The 15,508-nt window shown below is 39.4% G+C and overlaps 1 protein-coding gene across 1 annotated transcript in view; it reads right to left on the bottom strand.

Annotated features, from left to right (window-relative positions):
* Nucleotides 1-5,655: 5,655 nt before the first annotated feature.
* SOS1 (SOS Ras/Rac guanine nucleotide exchange factor 1) overlaps nucleotides 5,656-15,508 on the bottom strand; it is a 104,590-nt gene continuing 94,737 nt past the window's right edge. The window contains exons 16-22 of the mRNA XM_073672566.1: nucleotides 14,184-14,346; nucleotides 10,308-10,425; nucleotides 9,647-9,819; nucleotides 9,339-9,455; nucleotides 8,317-8,581; nucleotides 7,244-7,362; nucleotides 5,656-6,924 (exon numbers count right to left, since the gene is read on the bottom strand). Of these exons, the coding sequence (XP_073528667.1) occupies nucleotides 6,430-6,924; nucleotides 7,244-7,362; nucleotides 8,317-8,581; nucleotides 9,339-9,455; nucleotides 9,647-9,819; nucleotides 10,308-10,425; nucleotides 14,184-14,346 (1,450 nt within the window). The 3' untranslated portion in view covers nucleotides 5,656-6,429. The remainder of the gene's footprint in view (nucleotides 6,925-7,243; nucleotides 7,363-8,316; nucleotides 8,582-9,338; nucleotides 9,456-9,646; nucleotides 9,820-10,307; nucleotides 10,426-14,183; nucleotides 14,347-15,508) is intronic.

The raw sequence follows: 15,508 nt of genomic DNA, 5'->3' as shown, positions 1-15,508 counted from the left end.
AAAGAAATCCTGAAAAATGATCTGTTGGTGGGCCTAGAGGACTGGAGTTAAGGACCCCTGCCCTAAAGATGAAATCTCAATCTGCGCACGCACTGGTGCCATTTTACTGAAGACCAGGAGGAGGTCAATCTGTTCAAGCACCACTCGCGGCGAGGACGCAGTGATCTGTTATACAGCCACCAGAGGCAGAGGAAGGGGCCGGGTAGGAGCCAAAGACCCTACCCATAGGCTCTTTGGTGCCTTTCTGGTCAGTATTCATGTCTTTAACACGGTGATTGCCTTATGAAATCTTTTAGCTTCCCATTATGAGAGTTAGACATGGTTGCACTGTGGAATAATATTGATTCGCTATGAATGTTATTGTTTTCTCTGGTTACTAGACAATTGACAATTATACATAGATTTCTATTTTGCTATTTTTGTATATTTAATCACAATGCCCTTTATATATTGTTTACTGATGATGTATTATATAATACCCATTAATTATGGCATATCCTTCCTCATATTTTAATTCCCCCTTGTCTCTTGTGAATGTTTTTTTTCTTCATATCATTTATTTTCAATTAATAGAGTGATTGATATTATCCCATTGCCTTTTTTTAATATATTTTGTAGGTTTATGATTTTTTGTATTCATAGGCTGTTATACTTTATAATTTTGGTATTTCCTTTCTATGTAGGTTTTCCTATACACAGTCCCACCCCTATACACCTAAAGCTTATTATGCCAAAACTTCAAATGCTGATAAAAGGAACTCTCAGCACAGAATGACTGTTCAAACTATGCCCCACCGCTGGCTGCATCATGGCGGGGCCAATCATTTATATACACCTTCCCAACTGCTTGTTTTCCCTCTATCTCCTCCCTACTCTGGCTCCATGAAGCCAGAACTGTCTATTAAGGAAGAGAAGGGTGGAGATAGTGGGAAAACAAGCAGTTGGGAAGGTGTATATAAATGATTGGCCGTGCCATGATGCAGCCAGCGGTGGGGCATAGTTCAAACAGCCATTCTGTGCTGACAGAGGTCCCTTTAACTAACAGCCACCATGCAGATTTCTTCACGAAAGGCATCTATTTAAAGGGACTGTCAGCACAAAATGACTGTTCAAACTAAGTACAGACGCTCGGTGCATCATGGCGCGGCCTAACATTTAAATACACCTTCCCACCTATCCCCATCCCCCTCCCCAATTGATGGCTCTGGCTTCATAGGGCCAGAGATAGATGGAAAACAAGCAGGTGGGAAGGTATATATAAACGATTGGCCGCCGTGATACACAGAGCGCCTGTACTTGGTTTGAAAAGTGATCCTGTGCCGACAGTCACTTTAGGCCACCACCCCACTATCAGTATTTTGTCAGTATTGGGTCAGCATTTCTTCTCAGGAGTGGGAGCCGAAACCAGGAGAGGAACAATCAGAGAAAAAGTATAATAGAAACAAGTCACCAATTCTGCATTTATCACCCACTCCTGAGAAAAAATACTGACCAAATACTGATGGAACCGGCATGGATTTATATAGTGTGACCAAGTTATAGCAAAAGAATGGTAAAAAATAAACATTATACTCACCTTCTGATGGTCCCCGGTCTCCTTCTCCGATGCGTTCGGTGTGTTGGGCGGCTCACGGTGGTGTAAAAGGACCTTTCATGACGTCATTCAGTCATGTGACAGGCCACGCGACCGCTGACGTCAGCGGTCGCGTGACCTGTCACATGACGTCATGAAAGGTCCTTTTAGACCATCGCGAGCCGCCAGGACACATCGTTAAGGAGATCGGGGGCCATCGGAAGGCAAGTATAATGTTTATTTTTCATTTTAAATTCTTTTTTTTTTACAGGTACTATAGTACCCAAGTCTGGAGGAGAGTGAACATGGCCTTAGGAAGGCTACAGTCAGGTGCATGACTAAGGGCCACGTTCACATGTTCAGTATTTTACATCAGTATTTGTGAGCCAAAACCAGGAGTGGGTGATAAATACAGAATTGGTGACTTGTTTCTATTATACATTTCCTCTGATTGTTCCACTCCTGGTTTTGGCTTCAAATACTGATGTTCAGTATTTGGTCAGTATTTTACATGTGAACGTGGCCTTAGTCACGCACCTGACTGTAGACAATGTGCTAGTGAACAGCATGAAATTAATGTGCTGTAATTATCTTTGGTCTCCCATGCATGGCCTTGATTAGCTAGTACAGACTTTGCATGACTATGTTTTTTTGTCCATATTATAAATGTCATTCCCAGACTGACCACGAGTCTCATGATCCAATCTAACTGTATTAAGAGATGTGATACTGTCAGTGTGGGTCGTGTGACCAGCAATGGCATTGGGAACTGTGTTCAAAATAAGGAAGAGAAAATATGGCCACAATAGAATTCTATGAACCTTCCCTTAAAGGGGTTGTCTCAACTTTATAGAGGGATAAAATTGCAAAGTGCTTGTAAAAAAGAAACTTTGCAATTTATCTCTTAATAAAAATTAAACTAGTTTTAGTTTACTGCTCGTGGTCTAGGTTACCGGCCACCTCTGCAGTCTATCAGAGGGTCTGTTTCCTAGGCAAGAAGCTTATGCCTACAAGCTATTTTCTAAATGGCTTGAAAGCGCACCCCTGAAGCTGCCTGGAGCACTAGATCTCCCAGCTTCAGTGTCACTCCGATTACAGAGCTGGCCGACTGCAGCACCGAAGAAAGCAAAGTTCTGAACAGCAGCCCAACCTTGTCATCTTCAGTAGCACACCGCTCCCAGCAAGCCAGAGGGCAGAGGAGCGCTGCGCTCCTGATGAACAAACATTGGATGACCTCGTTAATATGACACAGTAACAGCGGTGTACCAGCGGAAACAACCGGTCAGTCCTCCAGGGGCGGGTGCAACTGGGTCAGTAATACATCAGAGACCAAGAAGCTGCAAATCCATCATCATTCCTCAATGCACTTCCACACGTCACAACAATTTATCACTGCAGAAGCAGCACTATGGAGTCATAAAAGGATCGATTATAGGGCTACAAAGTCATATTAATGGTTTTGGGGTTCTGACAGGTTCCCTTTCAAGACATTCTACAGTATTACATAAGCATGTATTTCATTTGTCTATGAATGTTTGTATGCAAGTTAACCATTCATGACCAGGCCATTTTCTCCCAATCCTTGCCGGGGATATTTTTTGTTTATTCTGTACATGCGTTTATAATGCCTCTAAAAAATTTTATTGTTCAGATATTCAAATATTTATATTTTGCCTTTTTTCATGATACATGGGGCTTAATTTTTATGTTATGCTTACCGTATATTCCTTTTTTTTTAATGGGATAAATGTACATAAAAATAGGACGTACACTTATATTTCAAAATGTTTTTGTATGACCCCAAAGGACTGCTAAAAACTTGAGTTGAGAAAATTGAGTCCCCCTGTAAGTTTATTTTAACCCCTTCACGCTCCATGACATACCATTACATAATGGAGAGTGACAGAGGCTCAATAACACACAGGCCAGATACAGGCTATATCATATAACGCTCCTTTCACATTGCATTCTTCGCCATGTTCAGTGGTTTCGTCGTGACTTATGTCTGAACCCCCAGCAAAAAGGGGTTTGAGCATATGTGCGGATGGGACCAATGACTATACTGGTGTTGACAGAGTCAGTGTGATCTGCGTGCATCATTTTCAGGTGTATACGCCATTGGAGGTGGACACTGAGGCAGACTGCGTCTGAGTCTCTGCCTGAAAATGATGCACGCAGATCACACTTTGACTCCCCTGGCACCATTATGGTCAATGGCCCCATTGGTGCATAGGCCTGAATCCCGTTTTTAAGTGGCGCAATACAGCATGGGCATTAGTTCGGGCTCCCATCAGCTCCCTTGAAATATGAAGGGAGTCGATGGCTTGCTATAACAATCGTGGGCCAGGTGAACCTGTCAGGTGAGCTCTTCTGTGATGATCAGTGTGGTTGGGCATCATAAGAAACTGTCATTTTTACTATAGACAGCAATACAATAGTAACGCTGTATATAGTACAAATGATCACATGATAGTCCCCTTCAGGGACTTGAACCTGCTAACAATAAAATAGAAAAAAAGTTGTTAAAATCTAAAATATATATATATATATATATATATATATATATATATATATATATATATATATATATAAAAAAATCTCCCCCTTTTCCCTAGACAAGGAAATGTAAAAAATAAATACATATTTGGTGTCAAATATCAAAATATAAAATTAACCACTGTAATGAGAAAGAAATTCAAAACACTGGTTTTTCGGTTGCTGCAATGATACAAAAAAAAAAAATGCAATAAGCAGAGATCAAAGCATAGAATGCAACCGAAAATTGTAAAAGTAAAAACACCAGCTCGCCACGCAAAAAACATGCCCCCCATACAGCTCCATTGAAGGAAATATAAAAAAAAAAAGTCATGGATCTCGGAAAATGGTGACGAAATGTTTTTTTTTTTTCATTTATAAAAAAAAAATTAAAAAAATTAAGCCAATAAAATAGAAAAATACCTAGACATTTTTGGTATGTCCGTGATCGTATTGATCTGGACAATCATGTTTTCAGGTCATGTTTACTGTATAATGGACGTATTAAAATAAACTTAAAAACAATCTTGGAATTGCATCATTTTGTTCTCAACATTTCACCACACTTGGATTTTTTTTTTGCCATTTTCCCTTACTCTAGAATAGATGGTAAAATGAATGGTGTCATTCAAAACGACATGTTGTCTACAAACCAACAAGCCTTCAGGTCTAATGTCAGTTAAAAAATAATAAAGGTTCTGGCTAAAAGTGTGGAAATAAACTGAAAATGCAAAAATGAAAAATTAGCTGTGGAGGGACATTTTTTTTAGAATGGGAAGAAGGGGCAAGAAACAACAATTCAGACTGGCATTTTCTTTTTTTTTTCTTAAGTTTTGTTTTATTTATGCCCCACCTCCCATATTTTATTTTTGCTTAATTTTTTTGTTTTACTCATTTAATTAAAATACCTTTGAGGCATTGTAACATATTAATACATTCTTTTGATAGCCAATTTTTCCTGTAACTAATGCTGATCTATTAGATCTAGTTGCAGGGGTGATTCAGCCTCTTGGCTGCATAGCAACGCTGACTAGGTCTCCTAGAACCCAATAGCTCTTACTCACTTTGTACACCTAGTGATCTCATGATTAAAGGATCCAGGAGGAAATGCTCTAAGTGCTGATTCAGTGCTGTGTAGAAAATAGATCAAGGTGGTAAACATGGTAATAAACCAGGTTTATCCTCTGTTGGGAGTCCGGCAGTGTCTGACAGGCGGCTCGCCACTCCCACAGCTGCACGATCTCATACAAGCTACTTACTTTGCGTGACATTTGAAAACGTCAGTGCAGAGTAAAGTGTGGACCACCTGACGTTTATGGGAAGTCCAGAAGTAATTAACGTGATGTTGCTTAAGCATGTATCCCTCTGCTACACTTTTTTGTGTTGATCTGTATTATAAGCCCATTCAATGGAGAATAACTAATGTCCACAGGCCAGAACACATTCATGTCGGTGAACTGCTCCTGGAAGGGCATCAACAGTAACAAAGTCAGGGGAACAACAGGAAAATGAAGGCAGAAAGTAATCCATCACAGCAGGAGCACAAATACCATAAGCAGATATCACACATAGCTTTGCTACTGCTTTAATGATAAGACTGTTTCTCGTGTTTAAAGGCAATAATTACACATTCTTCCAGCTAAAATGTCTTTTTTTTTTTTTTTAAACTGTTGCCATGATTGACTTTTTATAAAAAAAAAAAAAAAAAAATTAAAAGGAATTTAAAAATAAAAAAAATACCTCTTTGGCGAGGCAGGTACCAAAAGAACACATGGAACATTTTGTAAACTGAATGGGGCAATACAGCGCTATACTTTACTTTTATAAAGTCGGGTACCACAGATAGTCATCACAAAGCTTCATTGTGACTTATAAAAAGAAGTTTAAAGCAGAGGCACGAAGCAAAAGAGAATTTATGTAGGATATAAACATCCCGGTTCAGATATATCCATACATACACATATATATATATGTATATACACATATATATATATATTTATGTGTGTAAAAAAAAAAGTGCATAATATTCTAGTTTGTATCTCATTGACATTATGTGGCCACAAAGCTCACAGTTCCCATCTTTTCTATGTGTTTGTCAAACTTTAATGGTTCTCACAAGATTTACTCCTGCCTGACCAACAGTCTTATCTTTCTAATGGTGCAATATGCATCCAGGAGGAATAGCAGTGACACAGGATGTCCCTTTTGTCGTTTAATGTGACACAAAGTCATGGCGTTCGCCTCCGTTATAGTTTAGTCCTTTTATCAATGATTCATGTGAAGAGACACGAGTTTTTAGTGTTTAGAATACACTATTTGTATTACAAAGAATTGGCATTTTCCAACAACGGGGGCCCATCTCTGTGAATAGATGGATGTGGAGGCTCCCTTTTATAAGTTTTTGGTGGGAGCTTTGGGATAGGCTGAGAAGTGCTTTGTCTGGGTGGCACAGGAGGCCCAGTCATCGGAGGCAATTCAAGATCTTGCACTATTAAGGGGGGAGAAGGCAGATGTCTTCTTGGTCCAAGAGGGGATGGAGTCTGTGGTGGAGGAGGGGTGAACGGTGATGGACTGTAAGGGAAGAAAGTAGTAGAGTGTTCACTTTTCCGTCCTAATGGAGGAGGCTGAAGATGGAGAGGAGAGCTTGAGAAGACATCAGGGGTGCGCACTGGTTCTCGAGGTGGTAAAAGTGGGGGGCTCTCGGGTCCTTCAGAAACTGAAGAGCGTTCAGACAGTGGATAGCGCGGGGAGTACACTTTTGTTGTAGGTTGCCGAGGCGGGATTGCTGGAGGGCTGTCCATATGTTTAGACATGATCTGAAAAGAAAAAATAATAAGACTATATGACCAAAATGTAATAAACACTCTGACTGCAAGGGTAGATCCACAGGACAAACATATTAGTAAACTCAACGGGAATGCATACATCAAGTCGCCCATAGGGACTTCTACAGACTTCTAGTTTACACCCATAGGGTGAGGCCTAAAGAAAGAAAAAAAACTCTCACTACAAGCGCAGGTAAGCAAACCAGCTAGAAAGTTGTTGGATATTGTGACATCGGCAACACTTCAGGTCTTAAAAAATAAAGAATTTGTAAGAAAAATAAAGATGTATAGTGCCAACTTATTATTTTACCTTTGAAGGGGACGACTCTGTTGGGGCGGATTCTGGCCTTCTGCGAGGAGGAACAGGTGGAGGAACTTGCATTTCATCACAGTTCTTAGGGAAATTAATTGAAGATACTGATGCAGAACCTGAGGATGATTCCATGTACACAAAAGGGTTAATGTATTGTTCAGAACACATGAAAGATACAGTGATAAACCAGTGATGATTTCTGACCACCAGGTGGCAGTACACTCATCACCTTAGGAATTACAGTAACATAAATGGATAGTGCCATTATATACACAATGCAGAAAGTTTTAGCACCCAAACAATTTTGGTCTTAAGTGTATAATTAAAGGGGTATTCCCATCTCCAAGATCCTATCCCAATGCGTAGTAGGTGTAATAATAATAATATTAGCAAATACCTCCAATTAAAAATGTCATATAGTTTTTCTGATTCACTAGGTCTCTTTCCTCATGTGTAGGCATTGCAGGACCTTACGTATCCATGGTTACGACCACTGATATAGTGACAGTTAGATAGGTTATGACCACTAGCAACTAAGGTCCTGCAATGTCTGAACATGAGGAAAGAGACCTAGCGAATCATAAAAACTATACATTTGTAGGTATTTGCTAATATTATCATTATTACACCTACTAAATATTGGATTAGGATCTTGGAGATGGGAATACCCCTTTAAGTTGATTTTAATGGAATACTCATCTGAGAGGTGATAATTGTTACACCCCTGTAGGTCCAACCACTGGGACCCACACTGACCGCCAAAACTAGGAACCGGTGTTGCTAGTTTTCCCCCCAAACAAGACTGTGGCTAATAGGAGTTGAATAGAGTAGCCTTTAGAATTCACTTTTTTGGAAGCCAATGTTTTAGTGGGTTGTAAGCCCTAAAGAGACAAGACTACATCCAAGTATGGTCAAATTTAGTTTTGAGGATAACTATTAAAAGAAAAGAAAATATCTTGTACCCAAATTTTCTTTAGAAAAATCCTAAAATTAATTCTGTTCACTGATAAGAAACTAATGGAGATACAGACAACCGTTGAAAATAAATAAATAAAAAAAACGGAACCTACGTGAATGAAATGGGCTTGATGGGTCAGAATCGAAGACACTGCAGACATCAGTCGTACTGGATGCAGCAGAAGGCGGCGGTGGAGTCAGCGGCGTCCTGGGGGAATTCGGGGCGGATGCTGTACTCTCGGTTTCGCTCTCAGGGATGCGACTGTAGCTAATTTTCCTGGGCTCCTGCTGTAACGGAGTAGGGTGCCTCATGGTACCTGGTCTTGGGTTTGATGGCCGCACACCAGGTGACTTGAGAGGATAGGTGTACTTTTTATGCTGAGAAAAAAAAACAATGAAAACAAAATTTGAAGACTGAAGAAAACATGTCGCCAAAAACAAAGCTTAAAGGGGTTTCCAATTTCTGTAAAACTAAATATCCCATTTTAATACAGGCCATCAATAGTAGATCAATGAGGGTCCAATGTTTTGGACAGGACAAAGCTGAAGTACTAGACAAAGCAACTACTAAAAGTACAGAGCTTCGCCTTGAGACCTGGTGGAACAGATAAAGTGTGTATTGGCACTGGCGATTATGGGGAGCACGCTGCCAAAATGCTCGTTGGTTGGGTGAAATGATACTTAAGACTGCTTAAAAATCATCGTTTTTGGCAGCAGATCTTCCTGTGTAAATAGGACATGTGCTGCCGAGAACAATGATATCTATGCGCACACAACAATCGTTCTGTGTCCGTGAAAATAAACTTTAAGGCCACATGCGTTAGAAATTTTCTGTTTGTGTCCTGTGGAAACGCACCCCAAAAGTATGTTGAAGGTATTTTGACTTGGATTTAACTTCCAATTTTCTTTAAGTAAGTTTTGCAAGTACTTCAATAGGAAACTACACTTGTAGCAGTTTATGCCACGTGTACTTTTCAGCAATAAAAAAACAAGCAAATTCTCGAAGCGTTTCTGTTGGAAAAATGCTCCGAAGCCCAACATACCAGATTTCATTGGCAGGAAAATACGTATGGAAATACTCCCTGTGAACAAACCCTAAAAGTGGGGAAATCTGCTGTGAAAACATTCAACTTACAAATCGTGGCAGAGTCTTTGCATTTCTTGGTTCAATTTCCAATGACTTCTTAAAGAGATAATCCTCAAACTCCTTCTCTGCGATGTTGCCCATTGGATTCAAATTTTCAAAAAACCTCTGAAATTAATCACATTTTTATTCGTTACATTATTCGTATTAGTTTGCAAATTGTGATAGAAGTTTGCCATTAACTACATGAAAGATGAACATTATGCCTTCCGGTCCCCCTGTGTAAGTGAGAACTATACCTGCTTCACACCCAATTAATACGATTTTTGCTGTCGTCATTGTACCCATTTATAAATTACCCGGATGTCGGCCTCCACTTGTAAACAGTATGGCTGATTTTGATACTGTTGTATTTCCCCTGTGATCTCGGCCACTTTCCTCCGTTTGCTAAAGTTCACCAGTTCTTTCCCATGCCTCTTCAGAAAGTCAGGATTGCCTTCTTCTGTTTTTAAAATGTTGGTCAAATAAATTCCTGAAATAACAAAGATTTCAATATTTGATTAATTATTAGCTACTTGCACAGGTTGAATATTTAAAAGGGTTTTCCAAATATTTTCCTCTTTTACTCCATAGGTTTGCCAAGGATGTAAACATCAAAGTGAGTTTAGTCACCCACCGCCGCCTCTCTGCTACTGCCCCGGTCTTTGCTGACAGGTTGCAGAGGTATCATCACAAGTACAGCACATGAGCGTTGCAGTAACACTAAGGTGGGAAGTACAAACTACAGCAGCCACGTGCGGGCCAGGGGCAGCAGCGGTAAGGCTACACTGAAGCAGCACTGGGTGTGTAAAGTTCAGTTTGTTTATTTATTTTTTTACTTCATAGGCTTGCCAAGGTTAAAAAGAATTCTTGAAAAAACCCTTTAATTTATCAGTTCCTGTGTCTTCCCCCCTGGGAATTGTTACTTGAAAGCCAATTATCTAAACAACATTCTGGTTGGCAGAGTAGATTTCTACTTACCGCAGAAAGGCACACATGGTGGATTAATTGACCTGAGCTTAGCCAAATATTTCTTTTGGTGGTCTTCACTCAATTCATGAGCTTCTTCAAGAATCTTCCTCTGACGACTAGGAACTTGCTATACAAAAATATAAAGTAAAAGATACATTCATGAGTGAAAACACATCAATAGAGGAAATACAAAGAATTAAGCTCCTTTACATATCAACAATTACAGGACACATTCCACCCCACTGGAGGTCAATTTTGATGGCGTCTGTCAGGTGATGCCTCCAACACTGCGTTGTACTGTACAGCCATACCGGAGCGAACAGCTGCTAGTGAATATTATTTGCACATTAAAAATGATGATAATCCTGGAGCCAAAAAGAAACCGTTAAATGTCCAAGACGTCTGCTGGTCGTATATGACACGGTTCAGTTTGGAAACTGTCGCAATCGCATCACACTCCACACATCTCCATCTGCCCACAGTCTGGCAACCAATAACCTATGTCTGCAGTGATCAACTCCAGAATATGACAAACAAGTCACATACAGTTGTGCTCAAAAGTTTACATACCCCGGCAGAATTTTTCCTTCCTTGGCCTTGTTTCAGAGAATATGAATGGTAACAAAAAAACTTTTTCTCCACTCATGGTTATTGGTTGGGTGAAGCCATATACTGTGAAACTACTGTGTTTTCTCTTTTTAAATCTTAATGACAACCAAAAACATCCAAATGACCCTGATCAAAAGTTCACATACCCCAGTTCATAATACCGTGTATTGCCCCCTCTAACATCAATGACAGCTTGAAGTCTTTTGTGGTAGTTGTGGATGAGGTTCTTTGTTTTCTCAGATGGCAAAGCTGCCCATTCTTCTTGTCAAAAACCCTCCAGTTCCTGTAAATTCCCGGGCTGTCTAGCATGAACTACACGCTTGAGATCTCCCCAGAGTGGCTCAATGATATTGAGGTCAGGAGACTGACATGGCCACTCCAGAACCTTCACTTTGTTCTGCTGTAGCCAATGACAGGTTGACTTGGCCTTGTGTTTTGGATCGTTGTCATGTTGGAACGTCCAAGTACGTCCCATGCGCAGCTTCTGGGTTGATGAGTGCACATTTGCCTCCAGTACTTGCTGATAACGTGCTGCATTCATCTTTCCTTCAACTTTTACCAAGTTTCCTGTGCCTTTGTAGCTCACACATCCCAAAAACATCAGCGATCCACCTCCGTGCTTTATTGTAGGAATGGTGTTCCTTTCATCATAGGCCTTGTTGACCTCTCTCCAAATGTAAGGTTTATGGTTGTGGCCAAAAAGTTCAACTTTGGTCTCATCAATCCAAATTACCTTGTTCCAGAAGTTTTTAGGCTTGTCTCTATGCTGTTTGGTGTATTGTAGGCGAGATACTTTGTGGCATTTGCTCAGTAATGGCTTTCTTCTGGCAACTCGACCATGCAGCCCATTTTTCTTCAAGTGCCTCCTTATTGTGCATCTTGAAACAGACACACCGCTAGTTTTCAGAGAGTCCTGAATTTCAGCTCATGTTATTTGTGGGTTTTTCTTTGCATCCCAAACAATTTTCCTGGCAGTTGTGGCCGAAATTTTTGTTGGTCTACCTGACCGTGGTTTGGTTTTTACAGAGCCCCTGATTTTCCATTTGTTAATCACAGTTTGAACGCTGCTGACTGGCATTATCAATTCCTTGGATATTTTTTTGTATCCCTTTCCTGTGTTCTACAGTTCAACTACCTTTTCCCGTAGATCCGTTGACAATTCTTTTGCTTTCCCCATGACTCACAATCCAGAAAAGTCAGTGGCTGGATGAAAGATGCAAGAATCTGTTTGGATCCCAGAAACTCACTCAGTTTTTATGCACACACACTGATTACAAGCAAAGGTGAGGATGTTACCTTTAGTAGCCATTCAAACCCATTTGTGTCAAATTTTGTGCATGCTATCAGGCCAAAATCACCAGGGTATATAAACTTTTGATCAGGGTCATTTGGGTGTTTTTGGTTTTCATTAAGATTTAAAAAGAGAAAACACAGTAGTTTGACAATAAATGGCTTCACCCAACCAATAACCATGAGTGGAAAAAGTTTTTTTTGTTATCATTCATATTCTCTGAAACAAGGTCAAGAAAGAAAAAATTCAGCCTGGGTATGTAAACTTTTGAGCACAACTGTATGTACCTAAGAGAACATAGATACTGTATAAAGTATACATTGGTTAGACGGCCTCTGACTTCTCATCTTCTCACCTTCTTGGTTTCTCAGTCGGCATGGGTATGTGATCCTTGAAGCAGCACAAGCCTACAGCCGTCTTTCCCTGCGTCCTTTTTCCATGCTCTCCTCCACCTCAGGCTTACAAAAGTCTACAGTTGAACAAATTCCTTCAGCAAGCTCCAGATTTTCAACTCCACACTGTGGATTCTTTTTAGTAACTGGAGTAACCTGCAAATTTAATACACGTCTTTCTAGATGGAAAAAGGCATGTACTATGTTACATGCCTGTTTTCATATTGGATTCTTAAGTATAATAAATGTGCAGGGTACTCCTGTGACTGAAAAGAATCCACACACTGTGCCCTTCTCTGCCTGTAATTTCCCACCGACGCTACAAGCTGAAGATCACTAGGTTGCTAATGGAAGTTTGGTCAACTGTAGGATTTTAAAAGTTGCATAAAAGTTGGCATAACCTTGCAGACAAAGGACCCAAGAGCCGTAAGAAGACAAGGGCTATATACCAATAAGGCTGTACACCAATATATACAGTATCATTATGCACTTTTTGCTATATTGTCGTATGCTTGAGTACATCATTCTGGACACAGGTTATTGGTTGTGGACCGTGTACAGACACACATGTATGGGGACTGATGCAATTGCCGCAAACTGTTTCAGAATTGGACAGTGTTCAGATGCGCCCATTAGATATCTTAAACATTTACCTTTTTGCACATTGATGTATATTTTCATATTAGTTTTGGCTTTTGTTTGCACAAGCTTTAATACATTTAAATACATATTTGAATAGGAGTAACTCTTCCCCATTAGGACAAAATAATTAAAAAAAAAACTAAATAAATCAGTAAAATGTTTATACATAAAAAATATAGTAGCTGTCTTTTATTTAAAATAAAAATCAATACTGTACAAAAGAGAGCTATTTGGAAACCCTTAAGGAGTAACCGTTTTAAAGTTCTATTTCATAAATCAAAAGTACATGCGAAAATAAGAAACTTTGTAGAAATATCGGCTTCTTTCTCCTCCTGGATTGAATTTTCACTGTCAGCTCATGGGTAAGATCTATAAAATCTGTATTCACTGGTGACAGATTTTCCCCATTACTGATCTAGGAGTTGACAGTTGGTGCCTTTACAATTCTACAGAAAGGGGAAGGGCAAAGAGGAGGAGCTATAGAAAGACAGACATTATGCTGCAAGTTCTCCTGAAAGTTACAGTTCTCCATAGGATTTTCTAAACACCAACTGTCATCTTTTCTCTCAGTAATGGGAAAATCTGTATTCACTGAAGACAGATTTCATCCGTGAATTAAGCATTCTGTGATTGAAAGATCAGTCCAGGAGGGGAAAGAAGCAGATTTCTCTGATAAGATATATTACAAAGTTTCTTATTCTCATGTGTACTATTGATTTATGAAATGAAAAATTAAATTAAATTAAGGGTTACTCTTTAATAATTACAACCCATACACTAGATTCAGCAAGGAATGAAGAGATTTAGTAGAACAATGTAGAAAAAAGAATCATGAGCACTTTGTATTTATGAACAGTGCCTTCCATATCATGATAATGCTACTGTAGAGTCTACTGAATGTGTATTAAATATATAGATCTTGATGGCGTGATCATCACAATATGCACTCACCTCAAAGGTGTTATCAAGCCTATAAATTGGTGAGGAGTTCATGGCACTTACAACTTCAAGTACTCCATTAAAATTGTTTAGCTCTTGAAAAACCTGTAGGATTTCGATGATTCGGCTCACGACAACCACCCGCTCTTCAAGGTTTTCGGTTTCTACGATACATCTGTTAAAGAAAAAAAAAAAAACAACAGCAGAAATGTATGAAAATCAGGAAGCACAGCAAAGAAAAATATGCCAATTATATGGGGATCTCTTGGAGAAGTCTCTGGTCTGGCTGATACAAGATCGTTTTCTACCCTTTGGTGGAGAGAAAATCTTAATATTTCCCCACGCAGCATTGCCTGTAAAGAAATTTCCATACACCAGTTGGGCCTCGTCAATGACAGTCAGTACTCCTAACTAAACAATACAACATTTAAAGAGTAACCAGCATTTCAATTTTTATTTCATAACCCAATAATACACAAAATAAGCATCTTTATAATATGTCTTAACAGAAAAATCAACTTCTTTCTCGTCCAGGACAGATCTTACAGATTTTCCCCTTGAATTGAAAGTGTATTTAGAAGACAGACTTTTAAATGACTGAGATAGAAGATGACACTTGATGCTTATAAGATTGTTAGGAGAAAGGAAGGTGGCGGAGGAGCTAGAGGCAAATACAGTAGTGTTGAGCGAGTATGTTCTGTCCGAGTATGCCCGGGCAAGCACCGAGTATTTATAGTTGCTCGGTGATATGGTTAAATCGCTCCCGTGTGAATGATTTGCGACTGTTTGACAGTTTTATTACATGTGAGGAATGCAAAAGAAACAATCATTCCTCACATGTATTAAAGCTGACAAACAGTTGCAAGTTATGCACACGGGAGTGATTTAAACATATCACCGAGCAGCTGTAACTACTCGGTGCTCACCCGAGCATACTCGGCGAAAGGGTTAACAGAACATACTCGCTCAACACTAAAATACAGACATTTTGCTTCAAGTTCTCCTAAAATGACAGTTACATTTTAAATCTCCGTTAAAAAACAAGAGTAATTATAACTAACATTACAGGAGAACTTGCAGTAAAAAGGTCTGTCTGCCGCTAGATCCTCCCCTATCTATAGAATCTTATAAGCACCAGCTGCCATCTCCTATCTCGGTAATGTCAAAATCTTTCTTCACTGAAAACAGATTTTACAGCTTTTACCCATAAATTGAGATTGAAAGATCAATCCAGGAGAAAGAAGCAGATTCCTTTGATAAGATAGATTACAATGTTTCTTATTTTCATGTGTACTATTGATTTATGAACTAAAAATTAAGACGACGGGTACTCTAAG

This window comes from Phyllobates terribilis, unplaced genomic scaffold (assembly GCF_046119375.1).
Source record: "Phyllobates terribilis strain yellow unplaced genomic scaffold, ASM4611937v1 Scaffold_3__8_contigs__length_932513732, whole genome shotgun sequence".
In the NCBI taxonomy this organism is placed as follows: domain Eukaryota; kingdom Metazoa; phylum Chordata; class Amphibia; order Anura; family Dendrobatidae; genus Phyllobates; species Phyllobates terribilis.
The sequence above is the reverse complement of the archived record's forward strand: the minus strand, read 5'-3'. Positions and strand labels throughout refer to the sequence as shown.